The sequence below is a fragment of the Pimephales promelas genome, chromosome 21, assembly GCF_988280905.1.
Source record: "Pimephales promelas chromosome 21, fPimPro1.hap1.1, whole genome shotgun sequence".
In the NCBI taxonomy this organism is placed as follows: domain Eukaryota; kingdom Metazoa; phylum Chordata; class Actinopteri; order Cypriniformes; family Leuciscidae; genus Pimephales; species Pimephales promelas.
The window spans coordinates 12727845-12752490 of NC_142789.1; the positions used below are offsets into that span (position 1 = coordinate 12727845).

The 24646-nt window shown below is 36.5% G+C and overlaps 2 protein-coding genes across 4 annotated transcripts; one reads left to right on the forward strand and one right to left on the reverse strand.

Moving 5' to 3' along the window:
• Positions 1-5335: 5335 nt before the first annotated feature.
• hap1 (huntingtin associated protein 1) lies at positions 5336-21949 on the forward strand. 3 transcript variants are annotated; one of them, XR_016148374.1, is made up of 16 exons: positions 5336-5890; positions 8513-8589; positions 8684-8800; positions 9790-9881; positions 9959-10067; positions 10169-10247; positions 10342-10472; positions 10558-10632; positions 10752-10963; positions 11874-12089; positions 12190-12509; positions 13379-13573; positions 13778-13880; positions 15274-15323; positions 15421-15522; positions 20346-20479. XR_016148374.1 is itself a non-coding variant. In XM_089124868.1 (15 exons), the coding sequence occupies exons 1-14, from the start codon at positions 5746-5748 to the stop codon at positions 15305-15307; spliced, it is 1905 nt and encodes a 634-aa protein (XP_088980994.1). In that variant the 5' UTR covers positions 5339-5745; the 3' UTR covers positions 15308-15323; positions 20346-20480. The 3 variants fall into 3 exon arrangements, 2 of the variants coding, with proteins under 2 accessions (XP_088980993.1, XP_088980994.1); XM_089124868.1 differs by lacking the exon at positions 15421-15522 and having other exon boundaries at positions 5339-5890; positions 20346-20480; XM_089124867.1 differs by lacking the exons at positions 15274-15323; positions 15421-15522 and having other exon boundaries at positions 20346-21949.
• A 1709-nt stretch (positions 21950-23658) lies between these two features.
• Positions 23659-24503, reverse strand: LOC120468925 (uncharacterized). Its single transcript, XM_039657576.2, has 3 exons — positions 24449-24503; positions 23864-24091; positions 23659-23784 (listed from the first exon to the last, which is right to left on the reverse strand). Exons 2-3 carry the CDS (start codon positions 24087-24089, stop codon positions 23711-23713), a joined length of 300 nt encoding a protein of 99 aa, XP_039513510.2. The 5' UTR covers positions 24090-24091; positions 24449-24503; the 3' UTR covers positions 23659-23710.
• Positions 24504-24646: the final 143 nt, after the last annotated feature.

Here is a 24646-nt window from a genome sequence, read left to right on the forward strand (position 1 = left end):
CCAGTTTTTAAAAACTGTATCTAGCCTATTAATCATGTGTAGCCTACATTAAATCATTATTATCAAACCAAAGGAAACACTACATTTATTGGAGTCCTAATGGTTCATAATGGTGTCCAGTAGAAACCAACATGTAACCGATAATTTTCAAAGGTGTTCTATTGGTCCTTAATGGTATCCAATAGAAAACATATACCACCAATAGAAGAGAGCAAATTACCAATAGAGACTTACTAGGACCATCACAGTTTCAATTAAAACCAATACAGAGAAAAAGACAAAACATGCCACCAATAGAAGAAAGCAAATTACCAATAGAGACCTACTAGGACCATTACAGTTTCCATTAAAACCAATACATTTCCCTTTATAACCATTAAAACCATTAGGAATTCTGTAATGGTTTCTATTGTTTTTTTTAGCAGGGGGAGGCCCTTTGCAACTTGCGTACTTTGGCACTGCCTACTTCATTTCCATTTTTGGTAAATCCAACCACTTATAAGGTTTTTAAGAAAACTTGGGGGTGAAAAGAAAACAGGGAATAAGAAATAGTTCACCCAAAAATAAAATGTCATCATCATTTACTCACCTCATGTATGTCACCACAATTGATGATTTCAGTCATGCGTTTTGGCTGTACTGCAATGACAATTGAAAGATACGTAGTTATTTTATTTGGGAAACAACATGTTGTCTTTATAATATCTTAAATGATATATTAAAATGTATGGCTGTACGTCAGCTCACTGTACCAATTACAGGCTCTAGTGCCACTGTTGACCCTGCCAAAGCAATACTGTAATCCCAGCCACATCCCTTCCTCTTGGAGCACAGATGCAAATGCCATCAAGAGGATTAGCTCCTTACTACTTAAGGATAATGAGACATTCTGCTGTTCTCAGGGACTTCTCTCTCTACGACCTGGCAAACTGTCAGGCGCTCTGAAGTTACACCAGCACTGCAGTTTCTATCTGCTGCTCAGATTCGCTAAACTAAAGTTTTGGATTCTCAGACAGGCGTTCTTTGAGATTTAACGGGATTGAAAAAAAAAATTAGTTTGTTTCATGGTTGTGATATAAAGTGCATTTATTAAATTATTTTTTTAGCGTCACAAAATTATCTGTGAATGACAAGAAATACCTGCTGGACTCAGATATACATTACCGTTCTAAAGTTTGGGGTCAGTTTTTTTTAAATTTATGAAATGAATACTTTATAAAGCAATTGATACTTTTATATAGCAAGGCCACCCTCAATTTATGAAAAGTGACAGTAAAGACATTATTGTGTTACAAAAGAAACATTATGTATTGTGAACTAGACAAATAAAATTGCATTAAAGCAGCACTATGTAACTTTTTCAAACTTTATAATATTTTTCAAAAACCCTTGTGATGGTACATCGACTTACAATAGGTTGAATGACAGGTCTGCCATAGCCTGACGGTGTCTGTATCGTTTTTTACTGACACTATGTAACTTCAGATTTCGGGTAGGAACCCGCGCACAAAAAAAAAAAAAAAAAAAACGACAAAATTTTACTGCTTTACGGCATACATCACTTCCCCCCGCTTCCTCAAATTCTAACGTGCGAGCCCAACAAGACTTTTTTTCAATGCATTCTCTTCCCAAGGCGTCATATATACTGATGCTTTTTACAATGCGTATACATCCAAAGCACATGACACCCTTTAGCATGAATATAACACTCTTTGGTTATGGGGAGGTTTAGTTCTGGTGTAGGGTTAGGGTTAGACCACTAGTCTCATATTAATTCTAAAGGGTGCCATGTGCATTGGATGTAAACACATTGTCAAAAGTGTCAGTATATGACACCTTGGGATGAGAACTTGCTAAAGGTTTTGTCGGAGGACAGTAGAAAGAGAAAAAGGGAGATTGACCAAATAAAAGGCAGGACGAGGATCAATATTGGTCCAGCGTTCGCTCGCACTGCACTCTAGAGCACAGACTTGGGATTTGGCCATTGTACTTGAGGGTCTGGCTTTGGCTCCCTTTGAGCCCATTGAAGAGATTTCAGAAAAAATCCTTTCTTTCCTAAAACTTTATTTATCCTTGCTATTTCATCTATCAAGATAATTTGAGACTTGCATGCCCTGTCGGTTGCTCCTTCATGCCTGGAATTTGCACCTGGTATGGTGAAAGCATTTCTTTACCCGAGACCGGGTTATATTCCTAAGGTCCCAGCTAATGTTGGGGGCCCATTAGTGTTGCAGTCCTTCTGTCCTCCACCTTTTAATACCCCAGATCAGGAACAACTTAATCTGTTATGTCCACTTTGGGCATTGGACGCCTACGTTCATAGAGCTGCCCTGTAGCGTAAGTCTGAGCAGTTATTTGTCTGATTTGGGTCACTCAAGAGAGGGTGCCCTGCATCTAAACAGGTAATGAGCAAATGGATAATTGAGGCTATCTCATTGGCTTATGAAGCGGCCGGACAGCCTTCACCTATGGCTGTGCGGGCCCATTCTACGAGGAGTATGGTGGCCTCTATGGCTTTAATTTCGGGTGTTTCCCTTCTTGACATTTGTAATGCAACAGGATGTTCCTCTCTGCACACATTTGTCAGGTTTTATAACCTAGACCTCTCCTCTCCTGGGGCTAGGTTGCTTGCTTCTTAGTGTGCGCAAGGACTTCACACAGAACGGGCATTGATCACTATGGCATAGTTGGTATGGGCTTCCCACCGCGTCTCAAACGCAGCTGGAGATCCATTGAAAGGGATTTTAAAACATATTAAAATAGGAAAAAGTTATTTTAAATACAAATAATATTTAACAAAATTTTTCCTAAATTTTTAATCAAATAAATAGTCGGCCCTTGACGAGCAGAGAAGTCTAAATCTGTTTTGAAGTTTTGAACTGTACACTGTAAAAAATTATATGATCGATACGGTTACATATGTTTTCACATTGCTTTAACTAATCAAAATAAGTTAAGTAAACTTTTTAAAATAAATTATACAAGATGCAACTATTTTTTTAAGTCAGTTTAATGTAAGTTGAAATGACTTAAACATTTAAGTCGATTGTACTTAAAAATTGAAGGCAGCAATTTTATTTTATTTTTTTACATTGAATGTTTATTTTACCGATTTAAAATGATGGAAAAGGAAACAGATTGCTCTGATGGACTTGCTGCTAATTTAGCTCTAATCCGTTTGGCATGGAAATGTGTTCTCATACCTGCCTGCAGTGTACTGATCTCTTCACGTGGGCTGCAGCCCAAACACAGCTGTTATTTCTAGCCTAATTATCTTAACACGTTCACTTTAAGCCTGTATTCTATTAGAGATTTCAATTTTGTTTTTTATAGTCTTTCTTGTTTCACTGTATTTGCCATTTTGTATTTTTATTTGCTATGGTTATCATTTCACTGAAGGCAGAATACGGATATTTATGGGATTGTAAATGATTGGCTTGGCATAAATTAGTAACCTTAGACACCTGCGTTTCATTCTGAGCTAGAAAGCCATCTAGCCTCAGACAAATGTGATGTAAAATTCGAAAATGTATATTTGTGTTATCAAGTTTGTTTCACTAACATCTAGAGCCAGACCGATATATCGGCAGACCGATATTATCGGCCGATATTAGGCATTTTCCATACTATCGGTATCGGCAGTTATAATGGCCGATAAATGAATATTTCAAAAATAAAATAAAAACGGACGAAACATGCTTGAACCATGTCATGAGTGTTGGAGTTGTATAGTTTGTCCACCAGAGGGCACTCTACACCATCCCTGTTGGCAACACTCGTTGAGTTGGGCACGATACATACAGTACATTGCTTGAATAACAATTAAAAGAACATCCCCATCAGTTCTCTTAACTCAAATAAGCATGACAAAATTTGTGACTATCATGTCCAGGTAAAAAAATAAAATAAATAAATAAATAAAATATCGGCCGATATATCGGAATATCGGATTTTAAAACCCAAAAATATTTGTATCGGTATCGGCCTTCAAAAGCCTTTATCGGTCGGGCTCTAAAACATCTGATAAGATTTGACCTAGGAAGTAATTATTTATTTTTCATATTTTTTAAGCAAAATTGATTCGGTTATAGGCCAATTACTTAAATTAGAATCTTTTTGGCTTTGTCGGGTCTGGAAAGTGGAAACTATTGCGTGTTTAGTTGCACCAGGTTGATTAATTATAAATGAACTTGTGGTATACTGTAGCACAAATAGGAAATGGTTATTTCTTCCCACTGTGGTGATCTTGGTAAAGTTTCCTCAAAGTGTTGTCTTTTTGAACTCTCACTCTCAGTGTCTTCTGGGTCAGATTTTAAGTGCATCATGCCATGTGGTGATGATGGTGTGACCTGCAAACCACTGACCACAATGAAAAATGTACTCTGGTGTAGTTTAATATTTGATAGAGCCCTTTTGGCCCAGATTATTTTAGCATCATGTCTGAAGAAAAAAGAGTAAAAGATATACAGTGTTCGATACCATGTTTTCACATCGCCACTGTCATTTGGCATTCAACAGTGGTACCTAGGTATGAATTTTGGGGTGGAGGGATTGACAGCTTTAATCATAAATGGAGGTTTTGGACTCATAGACTAAAAATCATTTGTCTATGTCATTTTATTATAATTATTTATATACTATTACCGTATATTGTATTTATTCATATTTTTAATTTTTATATTTACATTTTTATATTTAAACCTTTTTATTTGTGTATTTTTAGTTTTAATTTGTATGTGCTTTTGCCTTTTGTTATTTTTTATATTATTTTAAAATATTTCTACAGAGCTTAAAGGGATTGTTCACCCACTCTCATGTTGGTCCAAATCTGTTTAAATTTATTTCTTCTGCTCACAAATAAAACACAAATAAGATATTTTGATGAATGTTGGTAACCAGTTGATACACCCCATTAACTTCCATAGTATTTTTTGTCCTGCTATGGAAATCAATGGCTATATGGTCAACTGTCTGGTTACCAAAATTCTTCAAAATATCTTCTTTTGTGTCAACATAAGAATGAAACTCTTACAGATTTGGAGCAAGTCTGGAACACTTTATTGTGAAGGCAACATTTCTAATTTTTGTTTTAAGGTTTTTCATTTAATATTTATATTTTATTTTATTTCAGCTTTATGTCACTTACCAAAAACTCAATATTTTGAATAGTTTTTCTTTTAGTTAAAAATAACAGCACTGATGTATCCTGCGAGTGTGGGAGTGTCCGTCTGTTGTGCTGCAGTATTATGGCATTAATCTGGAAGGTACCATATTGTGTTCGAACAGGGGAGGGTGTTCCATCTGTGCGATAACACAAGCTGTTTCAAATCAAATCTGCAAAAATCTCTCACAAATAAACATGATGCAATACTCCAAGACTCCAAATGCCTGCAAAAACATGCACAAATCCTCTGGTCTTTCATGTACTCCTCTAAGTTTCCACTAGCCGTCCGCCCCTCCTCTCAGAGTTGGTGTCCTCCTGTTCTCAGAGCAGCCAGGTGAGTCTGAGCTGCCATCAGGCATGAGCTGCAGGGACACACACTCACAGCAGATTCAATAACAACATCAGCATGCGTAGAGGTGCATCAGTGAAAGCCTAGGGGACAGCCGTGGTGACTCGCAGTCGCAAGAAACACAGACGGATTGTTTAACGTGTCTTAAATCAGCCTGGCACAGACTGTGGTGAGAGAGAGAGAGAGCGAGAGAGACATACCGCATTGCAGAGGAGACAGATCATATCAAAGGATGAGTGCAGAAATTGAGGTGTGGAGCAGTTCGGGAATGGATGAGAGCGAGAGAGACAGCAGCACAAGCCACGATGAAGACGATGAAGAACCAGAGGACGAAGAGGAACCCGACACTGAGGGACTGTGCAGGGAGCTGGTACAAGGTAACAGAGAAAGATAAAGAGACAAATAGTGGAAGACAGCAGTCATCATCACCATGTGAATCGTGAAGGTCTTTATTTGCTAAAGATGGTATTGATCAACATGCACAGCATGTCAATAAATCCTCATTATCATCTGCAGAAGAATTGGTTTGTGCTTCTCTGAAGATGTCAGTGTTGTTTCACCTCAAATATGTGGTTACAGTGTCTTTGTCCTTGTGTGATATTGCCTCGTTTTTCATAGTGATGGACAAGGTTATGGAGTTTTGACCTCGTTGATAAGCATCTCTACACTATAAGTGTAGATGGATAAATTGGCTTGCAGATAATTGTTTAATGTGTGCTACTAACTTTTTTAAAAGTGTGTTTTAAAGACATTTGAGGTCTATATTTATATGTATTGTACTAAAATTGTACATCCCATTTACAGAACTCTGAATTCTGTATCTAAGTCTGTGTTTTAATCATAGCAAAACATTTCATCACAATTTTTTCCTGATTTATACTTTGAAGGGTGTAGGGTCCATTGCTGTCATTTCACAAGGGCTCAATCACTTTAATCTGTCCATTCACTTTATCCTGCCCACAGAAGCTCAGTCCAGTGTCACATAGTACAGACTACTGTCTTACTGTCCTTAATGTTCTTAATTCTGTCATTGACGTAAATCACAGCAGACCTGAACCTCTTTTTAGGCCAGGTGAGCAGATTTACTCCAGATTTACAGCGGCTCCGTCACTGGCCAGAGCTTGTGGAGGACTGAATGAAAGGACACATGCTGACAATAATCATTACATTCGCTCTTGCGCTGAACTGCTTCTCAAAAAATATACGAAAATTGGTCATCGCATGAACAAAAATAGTTAGTTTAAGTTTCTAAATGTCTTGACTTTCAGTGGTTTCATGGTATTCCCATCCAAAACACATTGTGATTGCACAAATCTTGATTATTGTCATTCCAAGTAACCACATATTTAATTAAGTCAAAGTTGTATTTTCATTTATTTAATAATTCAAAACACTAGACTTTCATTAGATGCATAGTCAAAAACAAAAAGATTTTTCAAAGGTTTTTTGGGCTATTTGATTTGCTTTCCAAACTCTGTTCATTAATGTGGTCAATTGCATATAATTATTTACATTTAGTTTTGTTTTCCCAATTTCCCTGTTGTCTGCAACACTATCTGCTGCAAGCCACAGCAGATCTTTGTTATTTGACTTGCTATCACACAGTTTTTGCTGTGCTTTTCACTGTCCCTGGTGTAGAAGGTTAAAGCTTTATTAATGTGGACTCTTCTGAGCCAAGTCTTCGTTTGCAGAGTTGGGAAGCGCTGCCAAGCTCTTATTTTAGCAAAGTCAAACACGTCTCATTCCAGTTGAAATTTGATTATGCCTCAAGGAAAAACAAGACCCAACCAAATGAAAATACCTGTCTGAAAGAAAACAGCAGAATATATTGCACTTATGGTTGGATTTATTATTTAAAAAATAAATAAATAAAAGTAAGCAGTGTCTATATTTAAGAGCAGCACCCAAAAATCCTGCCTTGGATCTGTGTCCAGGGAATGTGACTCATGTGGGGAAGTGTTTTTTGGACACGTATACTGACAGTTACATCAAGTACAATTAGCTATGTTTCCATCAACTATTTTTTTTTTGTGCATTTTTTTTAATCAGATTAAAAAAAAAACGAAGTATGGATATGCAAAGATGCACAACATTTGTGGAAAAAAAACAAAAAAAACAAAAACAAAACAAAACAGTGGCTTCCTGATTGCAGCCACTTCCATTTTTATTAAAGATATTTTGCACCAATGTCCCAGGAAGTGACGATTTTGTTCTCTTCAAAAACATGGGATGAAAACCATCCGCAAATGTGTTATGCGATATTCCAGTTTTGAGCAATTTTGCATGGAAACTGGCTATTTGTGTTCCTTATAACTCATTTTATACTGAATATCTTTTAGCAAATATATAAATCTTGCTGGTTTACTTTCCTTTAAAAAAACAACAATAAAAATATTAGATTGTAATATTAAATACATATCTAATATGTATATTTTAATAATATTATAATATTTGTTATATTTATATATGTATTTATCAAGAATTATATTTGAAATGTTCATTGTGTTTTACATTAAAAAAATCTGTAAGATATTTTAATATATATTTTTAATTTATATTTTATTAATTATATTATATTTTAAGATTTCATAAAAGAAAAATGAAAATCCTTTGAAAAAGTATGCCTAGTGGGGAACCAGTGGTCTGGAAAGATGTTTGTAACGCAGGCCAGTAGATTTATAAGTAGAGATGAAAACGAGAATGAATCCTTAATGAGGATCAGGCTAAGAGGCTCTTGTTCTTGACTGCCTAGACGTCTCTGTTACCTGTCCCGTCGAGGTTGGGTCACATTGACAGTTCCACATAGATCACACATTTATAAGCAGTGTTTAATCCATTTGAACATCAGAGGTGTTTTCTGACACACATACTGTAGTGACATTATTCTGAAATCTATCATCTTTATTACATTGTTTCTGGTCAATTATCATGAGCACATCAGCCAACCCTATGTGTCTTTCTCACATTCATACTCTCTCATTATCTTTTTTCCTCTGCAGTGCTGTGTTCAGAGAGAGTTGGTCAAATCACAAAGACGTATCATGACATTGAGGCAGTTACGCATCTGCTTGAGGAGGTGAGAGGTTTGCTTCACAGTCACAATAGTCACAATTGCAGTATTTCCTTGATGATATAATAAAAGTCCCGCACATGCTTGTCTTCATCCTCAGAAAGAGCGGGATCTGGAATTGGCAGCCCGGATTGGCCAATCGCTGCTCAAGCAGAATAAAGCCTTGACTGAACGCAACAAACTACTGGACGAACAGCTGGAAATTGCCCAGGAAGAGGTTATTATTGCTAAAATATTGTATTTTTCAACTTGTTTTAAAGGCATATTGCATACGTACATTTAAATCTTTCATTTCTTTCCCATTGCCCCCAAATATGTAAGCTTGTGCACTCTAAACAATGCTGGGTTTTTTGAACCCAAATTTGGGTCAAATATGGACGAACCCAAATGTTGGGTTAAAAGTGTAATTTCATTTTAACCCAGCTTCAACTTTCACTTTCAACTGTAAATGATTTTATTGCATTTACTCCTCTTTCTGTACATATGTGTGCCAAGCATACTATAGTGTGACTATATATAATTTGCTGATCATCATCTTTTTATGACACATTTATGGTGTTTTTTTGGTCTTTTTAAGAACTTTACAGGTCTGACAAGAGTTTAGTTCAAAAATCTTCAAAAAAATTAGTTTGGTCAAATGAAAGAATATACTGTATACAATCAGGTTTTAAATGAATTGAGAGTGCACAAATACTGATAATATTTTTTATTGAAAATGTTCTTTTAAACAGTTATAAGGTATTAGTATTTTGTCTAAAGAAGCATTTTAATATATATATATATATATATATATATATATATATATAGTATATGAAGAGTTCAGATGCAAAAGCCTCTAAATGCCATTTGAAATTTTCTTCTTTAATGATGATTTTTATCAAGCTTGTATATTTAAGTTCAGTAATTTCACTTAAATGACAATTAATAGGTAATTACCATTGCCATTTAAGTGAAATCACTGAACTTAAATATACAAGCTTGATAAAAATTATCATTCTAGAAGAAAATTTCAAATTGCACTTAGAGGCTTTTGCATCTGAACTCTTCATATAGTTCTATATATATATATATATATATATATATATATATATATATATAGTTTAAAAGCAGTATACTTCCTAATTTAGGAATGATATAATAGATAAAATGCACTTAGTGTTTTGTGGTACATGGAATTTAACACTGATTCTGGGTCTGTTCTTACAGATTTCTCAGCTGCGTCATGAGCTCTCCATGAGAGATGATCTCCTGCACTTTTATGCCAGCACTGAAGATATAGAGCATGCCTCAGAAACACTGTGAGTCAAACACACACAGACACACACAGAGACAGAGTGCTCAATGACTTCATTCTGATAAGTGTGTCCTCCTTCAGGCTTATACGGAATGATTCGTCTACATCTCTCAGCAATTACGTCAATTACGACTTTCTGCAACAGAAACTCAAGGGTTTGGAAGAGGAGAACTTCAAATTGCGCACAGAGGTGTGTTCTAACACGTATTAACGTACATACATTCACCAAAAAATATCAAAGTTGTGCTACAGTTAGAAACATGTTTTCACACCTGTTACACTTTCTTTTAGGCTAATGAGTTAACATTTGAGACCAACAGTTACGAAGAACAAGAGCAACGGCTTATGATGGTGTGTGTGGACGAACTCAGTGAGTAAATTACCCACAATGACCATCTCATCGTTCGATATCTCAAGTAAGTTAACTAAAAACTAAAGTTTCCTCTTCTTCCCTCTCTCACCAGCGTCAGCGAATAAGCGGGCCGTATCTCTGTCAGATGAGTTGGCCCGGAAGGTGGAAGATTCGCTAAGACAACAAGAGGAGATTAGTGCCCTGCTGGGACAGATTGTCGACCTGGAGCAGCGCTGCAAAGGGGTTAGACACGCAAACTCTATTTAATCTTTAACACCAGTTAGAGAATACATTTATATAAATAAATCAAATTTGCTTCCAAATTCAGCTCACTGCTGAGAATGAGGAGTTAACGCAACATCTGAATGCCTCCCGGGAATCCCAGGCGCAGCTTAAAACAGAGGTATAATCCTCACAATATCACTGTGTTCACACAGCATTCTGCTCCCTTTTATTGTTTTCAAGAAGTGGCTTTATTATGTTCTGGTCGATTTATTATGTTCTGTCTCCCTCTGGTGGCAGCTGAAGGAACTTCAGGAGAGGTACTCGGAAAGTGAGGACATGCTCCATGAAGCCAGAGAGGACATTAAAAACCTGCGCAATAAGAGTCTGCCCAACAGCACTGTGCAGCGCTATAGCACCCTGGCAGCGGTTTTCCCAATGGATTCACTTGCTGCTGAGATTGAAGGAACCTTCCGGAAGGGCCTAGACAGCCCAGCACCCACTGAGTACAAGTTAGTCACCTGAGTACATGTAACAGCTGTTCATATATTGAAAATCAGCGGTTTTGATTCGTTTTTAATATCTAAATATCTGTTAAACAAGACATAATTTTATAAATATTAATAAAATATTAAGTGTGTAAGATTTTCAGAAGAATATGCAATGTTGTTGTTGATCAAAAGGGACAGTAGAGAATTATAATGTTCCAAAAAATCTTTTTAACTCGCTTTTCAAATAGAAAATAATCTATCACGGTTTAAAAATAATATGTAAATATTTCTCAGCACAACTCTTTTCAACATTGATAATAAGAAATATTAATTTTCTTTTACATTTTAAAAAGTGTGTTTTAAAATGTATTAAAATTAGTGCTGTCGAATTGATTAATCACGTTTAATTGCATCTAACATTAAAGTTTGTGTTTATATAATATTCAGTATGTGTGTTATATAATACATCAAATTAAAATAGAAAACGTTCATTTAAAGCTTAATAATATTTCACAATATTATTGTTTTACTGTATCTTTTTTCAAATAATGCAGTCTCGGTGAGCAAGGCTGATTAAAAGATTTAAAAAAACGTAAGATTAAAAAAAAAAAACTTTTGATCAGGAGAGCATTTTTAATAGTTTTATTACATTTTATTGATTCCACTCATTCCACTATTTTCAAATCTTAGCATAAATCTTAAAAAAGGTTGCTTTATTATTATCTATATGCTTTATTAATTATCTCAGATTATTTTGCATCTCAAATAATACATATTTTTGTTTTAACGTGTAGATATATTTTTTGGGAAACAAAAACAAATTCTGTTTATTCAGTGCCTGACGTGTAGTGTACATGATGTATATATAGATGTTGTAAAATAACCATGGACTGAAACAATATGATGTGATTCTTTTGAATTTGCTGTGCAGGAATCATCCATTGCGGGTGTTTGAGACGGTGAAAGTGGTCAATCATGCGGCTCGGCTACGTTCCCAGAATCTCTCCCCCCAGGTTGCGGGTTCGAGCCCTGCATCATTGCGCTCTAGTCGAGTCAGTACACCACGGACCAGTTATTATGAATCAGACAATGTTAGCGTCAACCTGGAGGATAAGCACTCGTCTCCAACACACACTCAGGATCATGGGTCAGTGTCTGCTACAATTAGTTTCTCTTAAATTTTTCACAAAATTTCACTTTTAAGAATGAACCAATTATTAATGAATTCGAACTTATTTCATGCATAGGTTGCTGGAGTTGAAGCGTTTGGGCCAGCCAGGTACGCCCGGTGGGCAGGATTTAGAGGAAGCGCTACGGTCTCTCTCAGAGCGCCAGGAGAGCCACACATCAGAGCGTCCGTTCTTCGAGGTGGAGCGAGAAAGGAAACTGCGCGCTCTGCAGAGTGGAAGCAGCGGCAGTGGCGGCGGGTCCAGCGGCTTCTTGACGCCCAATGGCAGCGTTGCATCCACAGGAACTAACTACTCTGGCACCTCCACGCATTCGTCAGGCACAGGCTCCTCCCGCTCGTACCTGCCCGAACGGCTGCAGATAGTCAAGCCGCTGGAGGGTCAGTAGATACGCACACAAGTAGTCACGAAAGCTAAACATTTAGATCAACCCCTGATTTTGTGGTTTGGAAAGCCAAAAAGTCAAGTCACCTTTATTTACAGATATATTTATACAGTACAGATGGTTTCAAAGCAGCTTTACAGTGATAAACAGGAAAAATTAGGCATTTCGGCTGTTGTTCAGCTGAATTTCTTCAGTTCATTGTACTTTAAAAAAATAAAAAATAAAATTAAAAAAACGCATATATATATATCTTTACATTTTTGAGGAGTTGCACAATTATACAACCAAAATTAATCTTGCCATTATCAAATTAGGGGATTCTTAAAATAAGATTTATTGACTCAAACACAGGGATCCTCTGTATGATATCATTTGATGCAGGGATCCTCTGTTTAATATAATTTCCAGTTTGATGTTTTTTCCCATCATGTTTCTGCATGTGGGTTGCCCCACATGATTTTGATGAGGTAGATTTTCAAATATTATTAAGCAGTGAAACTTATAAGCATCTTCTTTATTAAAATACAGAGTTCTTTCCCAGTTTTTGAAAAGTATGTAATTTGATTCGAGCAATTTCCAGATCTAGATAAGTATGAAAAAAAGAAAGAAAAGCGAGAATGGAAAAATATTTGTCTGGCTTTAAAATATTAGGCGATTATATTCTATTTTTAAAATATAAAATGAAGAATTTCTACTAATAAATGTATAATACTAGCAGAGTGAATTGCAAATGGCAAAAGTTTAGTGATCGTTTAGTGCCATTATAACAAATGTTCTGCAAAGTCTTCAGAGATGTTTTTAATTTGACATTTTCTTAATTTTCTTAATTTTTTTCCATTTTCTTAATCTTTCCACTGCCCACAGGCTCAGTGACTCTGCACCAGTGGCAGCAGCTGGCCAAGCCCAATCTGGGGGGTATCCTGCTCCCACGGCCCGGTGTCCTCACCAAAGACTTCAGAGAGCTGGATGGGGATTTTCAGCATGTCTACAGCCTCAACGACCTCGAGGAGGATGAGCCTGATCTGTCCAAATTTCCCAATCTCCTGCACGGCACTGTGGGTAAGAACCGCGTCACCTACTGTACAGCAACACATTTAATTTTAAAAAGGGTTTAGATTTCAGTATGTATGTACTTTTAAATGACCAAATTGATCCTGTCCCCCATGCTTTAGTTCATAGCAATCCCACCCTGTTTTTGCTATAGTGCTGTCTTGCATAGCTGAGATTTAGCGTGTGTTTGTGTTTTCTCACATAAACTTGCAGTCAGTTCATCCAGACCTAGCGTCCCTCAGACCTCCCCCACGCACCCGACCACTAGCTGTCAGATCCTCCATCCCTCTGTCTTCCTCTCCTCCTTCTCCACCAGGTAAGACATGATTCACACAGTGATTATTATAGGACTGTGTCACTCATCCATCAAAATTCTCCTGCTCTTGCTTTTAACAGACATTCGTATAAAATAGTGGTGGCTCGTTATCGTGCTGCGTTAACGTGAGACTCTTATCGGGCGATAAAAAAATATCGCAATTAATCTATTCTCAAAGTTGGGTTGGGAGCTGGGTCTATACTACGCAAGCTATGATGACTTTCACCTTGATATTTTAGCGCAGATGTATAGGCCTACCTAGCCGAATTGCACTGTAAGTGGCATTTAATACCAATATATTGAAACATCTGTTTATCCAGATATTAGTAAATTATCAGTCTATGCGATTTATATTTAATATGAGGGAAATACACATCCGTAACGGATGTGACACAAAAAAAAATACTTTTAGGTGGCAAAAGTACAAAAAGTAATACTACCCACCGGATGAAAAAGGGTTGGCTCTCCACAGAACATAAAATATTAATTTTGTCTTATTTTTCGTGTACGCATTTATGAGGGAAAAACAATGTTACGTGACAGTTCCTGTTACGGTCTTGACCACTCTGAAAGCGCCACTGAAAGACTGCTTTAAAAATTTAACATCAAACATAAAGCACAAAGCCTTTCATTAAGGTGAATTTGGTTTTGTATTAATTGTGCCTTAATTTTAATCAGTGTTTCATTATTTAATAAATAAGAAATAAATATTGCAGACAATAGATAATCGCGACAGAGTCGCCGACGCGTGAACTGAAGCTCGTCTTAGTCATAAATCAACCGAAACACAGCATATAAGGCAGGGCTACTTGCCTCAGGAGTACAGTGAGGTGTGAATGTATATTGTAGAGTATAATTGCGAAAATGGAGAGAAAATATAAATGGGGGGCATTAAAAGGAAAAGAATGAGATAGTTTTTGTGTTATATTTAACATAAGCTTACTTCATCAAGAAGTGACACATTATTACATATGCATTTTTTTCACGTTTTAATTTTAAAAAGACTTCACGATAAAGCTCTGCCCCCATTGTACTGAGAGTCTAGCTCCGCCCCTGCCCATCTTACAAACTACCTGGAAAGTTATTTATTTGTGTAGCATACATATTCTGAATGCCTTCGGGAGAATTCAAATGAGCCATTTTAATCTAGATTAATCTAGATCAATTCCAAGATTACAGTGAGATTAATCTAGATTAAAAAAAAATAATCTATGCCCACCACTAGTATAAAACTAGAAAATTGGTTAAATTGTTACATTTAAAAACAAAACGAGGCACTCACAGCGGGATATTTGTAATGTCTGTGTCAAATTTCTCAATCATAAATAATTTTTAGTTTTTAGGACTATATTTTAGTTTTCCTGCTTATTTTCCCTCCTTCCCTCTGTAACAGGAAACGCTGGAACCGGCTCTTTGTACAGTTATAATACCATCCTCCGTAAAGTAAGACGTGTCAGGCATGATCTTTTCGATCCCTTTACTAGGATCATCCGTGCAATTGTGAAATCCATTCACTAACTTTCTTTCTCTCTAACCTTAGGTTTCATTCATATGCTAAAAAACATCGTAGCATAACAGATTCATGACGTTTTGTTTTGATTGATTCCGTCTTCTCTCCTGTTCAGATATGCAGTAGGTTTAGGTATGAGTGCTGTTATGTCTCATGCATCGCACATCTGTTTTAACATAACGCTTTTCTGCAAAGATCATGTTTTATTAAGGAAAATGAATGTACTAATGTCATTCTCAAAAAACACTGAAGTTATGAAATACAGTTGACATTACTAATCTGGACTATTTTATTTCAAGGTTTCATAAGTTAACACGAACTAACAATAAATAATACTTCTACAGCATTTATTATTCTTAGCTATTATTAATCTTAACATTTACCGGTACATTTTTAAGATCGAATGTTGTGTTTGTTAACATATGTTATTGCATGGTGAGCATCTTATTAACTAACATTTACAAAGGTTAATAAATGTTGTAAAAATACATTGATCACAGTTAGTTCATATTAGTTAATGCATTAGTTAATGTTAACAAATGAGACCTTTTTGTAAAGTTTCACTTATTTTATTTGAGTCGATTTTATTTTTGCAATCCTTGTTTATTTTTTTTAAACAAGGATTGTTACGCCAGTGAAAAATTATACAAATTTGAATTCCTTAAATCATTTTCTAATAAAATATATTACATTAACATTCAGGACCAAGTGGGAAAAAATACATTTAAAGGTATATTAATAATTTTCAACATCATGGGTAAATCACCTTTTTTACATTTGGAGCAACAGTATGGAGCCCCTAAAGGGACATTGTAATGGAAAAAATATGATATATTATATTATATTATATTATATTATATTATATATAAATATATAAATATTTTTATTTTTTATTTATTTATTTATTTTTTTTGTGAGTGAATGCAAAGTTTCTCGGGGGAACCCAAAAGCATAGACAAGTATTTTTCCTCCCATCTCATATTTTTGTTCCTTCACCAGTCCCTTTATGGGCTCCATAGAACAATATAACTTTCTGACTTTGAAAGTCCTAAACATGTTTGTACTTTAAAAACACTAGTTTTTAACACTGACATAAAAAATTGACATTTTTTTCTTAATTGTTTGCGTTATTATAATTGTTTGCTCTTTTTTTTTCTTTCAAATTGTTTGAATTATTTTAACTCTGCAATTTGCTTTGCTTTTCTGTAAACTTTCAGCAATGCTTCACCCGGGAACTTTTCTTTCAGATTTTACCATATCATTAAAATGTCATTGGTTTCTTGAATATTTCAAATCCTTATCATGACTGAAATATTTTTTTGAGAATGACTTACTAATACTAGACTGTGCATGTCAAATCTTCTTCTAAATGCTGTTGAACCTGTTAAAGTATAATTCCGGTATTTAACACATTGAGTCTATTTTGTAGTTTATTTTGAATGAAATAGAGTGGTGGACTTAGAAATTTTGACAATGGGTCCTGTCTCGACTTTTTGACAATTTTAGAATCGCCTGTGACAGCTTTAGACTGGCTGTCTATGGGCATGCACAAACATGTCCTTAAAGGGTAACTAAACACCAAAACAACTTTTTTTAGTTAATGATCTGTAAGAATGGAGCTTCATAAATGCTGTTCATTGATTCGAGTACATTTTTTGACAATTGAGTATAAAGTGTTTTGATTTTCAAATATATGGTGTAAAAACGTCTGAGTGCTGCCCTCTTCAGGTTAAACGGAAAGCTCCTGCAGTAGGGGTACTTTCTGACGTAGCGAACTCTCAGACGCCACTCTGTCACACCCTTGGTGCGAGCTCACCACGCCCTTGGCAGCCCCTGGTATAAAAGCATCTGGTTCCGTCAAAACTACTGTAGCGAGTCAGGAGTTGGATTTATGAGTATTGAAAACGATCAGGATAGCATATATTAGCATCTAGTTAGCATAGCATTTATATAGTTATTTATGAAAACAATCAGGATAGAGTATTGTTGCATCTATTTAGCATAGCATTATATAGATAATTTAGATTATTTTGTGTAGCTAGTAGCATAGTACGGTTAGGATAGCTTCAAGTTAGCATAGACTTATCAGTGTTTAGTACAGTGATCAGGATAGTAACGGAATAGAGGTGGACATGGGCTTCTCCACACGCAGTGCCAAACACTGCTCGTCCTGCATGGACTCCTCCACGGCAACGGCGTCTTGATGTGAGTGATCATGGATATTTTAATCACAATTTATGGTTAGGATAAAGTTAATCCTCTGGGGTCGACAAACGAGCCGGTGTATTTTGCTGGATTTTTTCACATAGCGGCAGAATATAAATATGAATACATGCCCACAGAGCGTGCGCTATTGAGATCAACTCGACGACAAAACTCATCAGATGCCGGTCGCGATGCGGGAGTTAAGACCGCAGTTTGAGCCAGCGGCTCGAATGGATTTGGCCCTGTGTCTACATACAATTCACCCTCATCCACTTCAGGTGAGTGAAGGTGAGGGAGAAAAGTCCTCGACTTCAAATGTCCGCTCTGTTGCAAAGGCAGCTACTTGCGTCACTCCAGTCTCGCTCTATTTTAGAGTCTGACAGCAGCTGTCACTCACGGCGGGTCTCAGGTGCACGCCCCCTGGCCCCGCTGGGGTCTGCCCATTTTTTCAGAATTTTTCAAATATTGCTAGTGGGTGGAGTCAGGCTCTGACCAGGGGTTTAGTTACTCTTTAAAACAACCCTTAACGTTCATTTTCAAAACTGTGCAACTCACCGAGTGGTTGGTGGTGTTCGTTGATGTTCTGAAACAAGTAGCGTTGCGAAATACCGTTTCTGTCGTGTTTTTTTTTGTTGTCATTTTTTAAAATTGCATTGATGTCTGCTGGAGGACTCAGTGCTCGTTGATATTACTGCGCTAGCAACCAGGAAAGGAAAGGGGTCTGTTTACATTTGGTTGTAGTCTTTTCGCTCGGTTCTCCGTCTCTCAGAAGGCTAGCGTGAGCAGAGCAACTTTTTTTACGGTGCGCTAGACACCGTGTTACGTACCGCGCCCTGGTTGTCGCCATCAAGTGGTCGGGAGTGTGCTAACGCTTCAGACTCAAATATCGAGCGGAAGTTTAAACGCGGTTGTGAGGTATCTGAAAAAATAGTTCCACTATAACAAACTAAACGGATTGAAAGCATACATTGCGCCGATATATTTGTTTTTAATCATCAACGAACACCACCAACCCCTCGGTAAGTTGCACAGTTTTGAAAATGAACGTTAAGGGTTGTTTTAAGGACATGTTTGTGCATGCCCATAGACAACCAGTCTAAAGCTCTCACAGGCGATTCTAAAATAGTCAAAAAGTCGAGACAGGAACAATTGTCAAAATTTCTACGTCCACCACTCTATTTCATTCAAAACAAACTACAAAATAGACTCAAGGTGTTAAATACCGGAATTATCCTTTAACCCTTTATGACCTGCCATAGAACAGTTCCACCAGAGTATATCTTTCTATTTTTACATGCTGTGCTGTCATTCTTTTGAGCATTTTCATATGCCATACATCAAAATAATCCTTACTTTCTCTACTTGAAGGCTATGTTTGTAAAAAATCAATAGTAGCTAGATAAATATCTCAAAAATGCAATAAACAAAAAGAAAAACAATTTTTTTTACAAAAATTCTACATATTTTATTTAATACAAAAAAATGATAAATGTAAACCTCAAACTTGTCAATGAGAAAAATGTGCATAAAACAGTTTAAAACTATACAGAATTGATTTGAACTGTTTACATCAATTAGTTTTTAAGATACACTCATTTAAAAAAGGGGAGTAAAATGCCATATGTAAAATATTCAATTACATTTGTGGTCAAACAGATAACATTTTGCTTTTGAACATTGATTGAACATTGAATTGGTTAGAATATAAATTAAATAGACCCTGTCAGAACAATTAATAATAAAATAAATATAAAATAAATAAATAAAGGCGATGAGCAGAAGGAAATCGGTGCGTCCGTGTACTTTCATTTTGACATAACGTTGCGCGCATGCGCGCACGTGTGTGTGTGTGTGTGTGTGTGTGTGTGTGTGTGTGTGTGTGTGTGTGTGTGTGTGTGTGTGTGTGTGTGTGTGTGAATGTGCTTGTATTTGCGAGTGTATAAACGAGAAAGAAATGATAGAATGAAGCAATGGTAAAAAGACAATAATGATAAGGATCAACATATAGCAGATGGGAGTCAAGTGCGAGTCAAACCTATTATATATTCAGTCAAACGCATGGCCAAAAGACGCTGCTTCTGACGTCACTACATGCGACACAAGCTGGGGTCAAAGTGCACAGGAAGTGATGTCGTGATCAGTCCATGGATCCGTCATCGGAAGACGCAACTATCAATTGCGGGTCTATAGCACATGTGTGCAAAGACGTGCTATGCATTTTTGTGTGTTTTTTTGGAAACGCGCATTATTACAGATTCATTAGAGGGTGGAAACCGCGCAACTTGAGCATGTTGAGGCTTGATCTGCCATGTGCACCGAACGTGATACCTCAATGCGCCATCGGAAGGCGTTACTATCAATCGCAGATCTACAGATCATGTGTGCAAAGACGTGCAATGCATTTTTGTGATTTTTTTGAGAAACGCATTTTGCGCATTTTGTACAGACTCATTAGAGGGTGAAAACAACGCAACATGCGCATGTTGGAGGCTTGATCTGACCATTTTACATCTCTAGTTTTGTATGCAAAAAGAATGATTGAGCTAGCCACTTGGTTTCAGTTTCTATAGGCTGTTAAACAGACACACGCAAACCGGAGCGCCGACGCTCCCGTCGGTCTTAAAGGGTTAACCAACTTGTTCAAATCTCATCTTCACATCCATTTATTCCTAAGCATGGTGTGGTTTAGTGTAGCTGACTAAAGTTTCCCATGGAGCATCTGACATTGTTCTTCCTTGTTCTCTCCCCAGCCTTCGGCCCCGCAGCGCGTCCGCTTGTGGGAGCTGTGAGCAATTGAGGAAGTCATCAGGCCTCGAGTGCGTCTCTGGGTCCACATCACACCTCCACCCGTCCTCCTCCCTCGGACTGCTCCAACTTGTATCCGAGCATGGCATCTCAGCCGCAGCCTATCCTCGCCCTCCTCTCATTCACTCCCTCACCGCATCCTCAGAGGAAAGACAACAAGCCTTTGATACAAGTGAAGTAAAAAGAGAAAAGGAACGGCAGAAAAACATTTTCAGCGTCAACCTTGTGGAAAAGCTCAGAAGCCTGGGCCTGTACAAAGTGGTTGCCAGAGGATTGATGGATTATTATCGAACAGAAAAACCAGACCCATACAATAGTCCCCCATGAAACGCACAGATCTGTTCACGCTGTTCATCAATAACGGTGCCATTTTGTGCATCACACTCATTTTGGCATGCAGCTAAACTTCCCCCATTTGTTATGGGGCGTTCCAGAAGCCATACCAGTTGAATGACATATCAAATTTTCTTTTTAATGTATGCGTCACGAGGAATTTGAATTATGAACTGCACCTCAAAATATTTCATTAAGAAGTCAAACACATGTTTTGTATCATTGTCATTGGGTGTTTTGAACACTCTTCAGAAGAGAATAGCTGCACATTTGTTGACTTTTTAACATGTTGTCTATTTTTTCATGACATTGTCACCATCAGTCTTGAAATCACAGTTTTATTGTTATGAAATTGTAGCAACACTACAGAAAAATGCACTATGTGGCCTCCTTTTTTGCTTGCTGCCAACCAAGCATCAATGTCAGTAGTGCGTTCTGTTTCCTGAGAAATAAGTTTTCCCTTTTTTTGGACCCCTTTTTTCTTGGGAATGCAGGGTACATTATGTGAGGTTATGTACCGTACCTGCAGTCTGAACACTGTATAAATGAGAAGCTGTATTTCTGTTGGTGGTCAATTTAGGGAACATTATACAGACTTGTTGAGCAAATAGAAGTGATCTTGTGCTTTATTTTCACTGTGCTTTAATGCAAGAACACCTCTTGTGATGGTACACACACACACACACACACACACACACACACACACACTTACACACATACACATATGTACTGTATGTAATGTAACTTTAATGTCACAGACACATTTTCACCCAATTGTAAAGTTTGTAATGCATATGATTGTGTTTTGTCAGAATCAGGGATGCAGTAATAAAGTCAATGGTGCAGCTCTGCTTGAATTAAGTGCTCTAGAGCCATACATAGTAAATACACAATCAGGTAATTACAATATACAGTCGTCTTGGGAATTTATATCACTGGATACAAGATCACTTGGGTGCATTGTCCATTTAACATAGCTTTTATTTTCACTTCAACAACCTGTCTTTCCATCAACGTATTTCATCATTATGTCCACTAGAGTTGGTCAGCCAAATGAAAAGAAACATGGGAATATACTGTATATGTATGTGGAAAGCCTTCTATGCATTTGAGATTTTCGGAGGGACATAATGCAGTGTAGTATTTACTGATCTAGTGTCTCAGACAAAATGGTTATTTAAAAAGTAGTATATATATATATATATATATATATATATATATATATAATCAGGTAATTATTATATATATATACCTGAGATATATATATATATATATATATATATATATATATATATATATATATATATATATATATATATATATATACATATCTACAAATACCACTTTAAAAAACACAATGCCTGGTAATAATTTTGTAGAATATGTATAGAGTTGTTTTTAAAAAAAATGATAATGAATTTTGTGTTAAAGAATTATTAATTTAAAGAAGGAAAAAGGTTGAGTAATGGTTGTATTTTTACACTAGAACATGGTTTAGTCTCACAATGAATTGAAGCCACTGAGTTCACTATATCTAAAGTAACTTTTTTGGGCACTGATATGATATTGTGTTACATGGCAATAAAGATATCAGTGTTTTTTGAAACATGTCTGTATGTTTATGAACTGACCTGTTTTTCTGTTTTTTGTTCGTTTTAAATGGAATGCATTTATATAGCACTTTCACACAGACCCATCACCAAAAGCACTACAATTTGGCCACCAAAGTGCTTTACAATTTGCCTCACATTCACCCATTCATACACCGATGACGTCAGCCATGCAAGGCGCCATCCAGCTCGTCAGGAGCAGCTGGGGTTAGGTGTCTTGCTCAAGGACAACTCGACACTTGGTCAGGTGGAACCGGGGATTGAACTACCAGCCTTCTGGTTTAGACAACCTACATGAACCACTGGGCCACTGCCACCCCATGTACATAATCACATAAATTGAAATAACCTACATTTTGAGATAGTAAAGAGAGTATAAAAAGTGTCCTAAAATGGTCTGAAAAAAGCACAGTGAAAAATAGAGAGCTGCAGGGATGACATATTTTTGTAGGCCAAAACCTGGAAGCAAGTTAGCCTTTATGGTCCCAAAGTCAATGTTTTTTTTTTGTTTTGTTTTGTTTAAGGCCTTAAATAAGGTTTATATTATACATAATAAGGATATGTTTGACCCACATTTTGTATGTCTCGAAAAATGTCAAAATTGAAAATACTGTGGAAACAAAGACACCTACTGTACAACTTGGATGCCCTTGAGGTAAGCTAAAACAAAAATTAATTTCAAAGTGAACTATCCCTTTAACAATCTAGTAACTACTCTTAACTAAAAAACTCTATTTCCTTTGATTAGCCAATTAGTAAGTAATAGCCCACAGATGAGAGTCGTTCTTCATACTTCTATGGGAATTACTAATTATTTGGATCTGTATTCTAAAGTGAAGATCATTGGAACTAACTAGTAATGACTAAAGTGTTACTACATGATCTAATCATGACTTATGCAACCAAACACTTAAGTCATTTCAAGCGTTTGAGATTTTTGGTGAACTTTAGTATACTCTTCTTTAGAAGTTTGTAGTAACACTTGAGACTTGCGTGGGTGTGTGCGTATATGTAGCCTGTATGTTTTGTATTTGAATGCTGTGTATGTGTAGGCTATATGAGGATATAGGTTCATATTTTTATTTTTATACTTATTTATTTTTATAAAAAACTTTTTTACTCTATGCTGCTCTATCTATCTATCTATCTATCTATCTATCTATCTATCTATCTATCTATCTATCTATCTATCTATCTATCTATCTATCTATCTATCTATCTATCTATCTATCTATCTATCTATCTATGTGAGTGAGTGTACATCATTTTTCAAATTAATTCGCAATCTGATGACACAAACACATATAGTTGCAAATATATTTATTGACAGATCACAGTACAGAGTTTTTACTGCTTTGCATACAGTCTCAGTTTGCACTTCGGCGCCCAAAATCAACCCAGCCTTGGTAATCTGTAACGCAGTCCTCTCGCTGGATGATTTCTGCCCAAAACACGAAGAAGAGCAAGTAAGAGCGAGGCTTTGTTTCTTCTCATGTTTTTTCATCTTCAGAGACACGCACCTGATAGTGCCTGTAAGAGCTGCCGGGACATGAGTTCGCGCTGATCCTCCGACAGCTGCAGTGAACGCCTCACAAGGGCCTGCAGTCTCTCAGGTGTCTCAGGCGGTCTCTCCGGAAGTCCTACCATTTCCTTTGTGTCCGCAGGTTTGTTTTTGGACAGAGGAGAAGCTACACACGCCACTGCCAGCATCGCTATAGCGGTCAATACAATGCACTTGGCCATCATATCTGTGAAGAATTATTACAATAATTTAAAAGCAGTGTAAATAAAAATAAAGTTAAATAAAAACGACCCATTTCTGCTGGAAATCCATGTTAGTATAAAACAAATTTTGTTTATAACTGGTTCAGGCTAGTTATTAGCCAGTCACAATGTCCCTAAAGCCAACTGAAGTGATATTGGACTGGTTGCTTGTTTAAATTGTAGCTAATCCAAGATGGTGTGCCAGCAAATAGATCAGACCAACTTAGATCAGAAAAAAACAAACTTATTCCAGCTAACGACCAGCTAGAAACCAAATATCATATTCCAAACAGATTCAGGCTACTATCTTCAGATGGATATTGAAGTAAAAACTGATTTACCTGAATAGTGCTGAGCCAGAAACGTTTTAACAGAGTGTAAGATTAAAACCTTGTAATACAAAATATCTGGTCAGGCCCCTTATATTTAATTTGCAGGTAAAAAAACATAAGCGGTAATCAATGGATTTGGATAATTATTGTTCAAGAGGAGGAGCCTGCTTAAGCTAAATACGTCAGAAATGACAGTAAACAGAACAT

Coding starts and splice junctions, on each gene's coding strand:
- hap1 (XM_089124867.1), top strand. CDS start 5,746: ATGAGTGCAGAAATTGAGGTGTGGAGCAGTTCGGGAATGGATGAGAGC. Junction 5,891..8,512: donor GTGCAGGGAGCTGGTACAAG/GTAACAGAGAAA, acceptor TTTCCTCTGCAG/TGCTGTGTTCAGAGAGAGTT. Junction 12,510..13,378: donor GATAGTCAAGCCGCTGGAGG/GTCAGTAGATAC, acceptor CACTGCCCACAG/GCTCAGTGACTCTGCACCAG.
- LOC120468925 (XM_039657576.2), bottom strand. CDS start 24,089: ATGATGGCCAAGTGCATTGTATTGACCGCTATAGCGATGCTGGCAGTG. Junction 23,785..23,863: donor GCTCTTACAGGCACTATCAG/GTGCGTGTCTCT, acceptor TGTTTTGGGCAG/AAATCATCCAGCGAGAGGAC.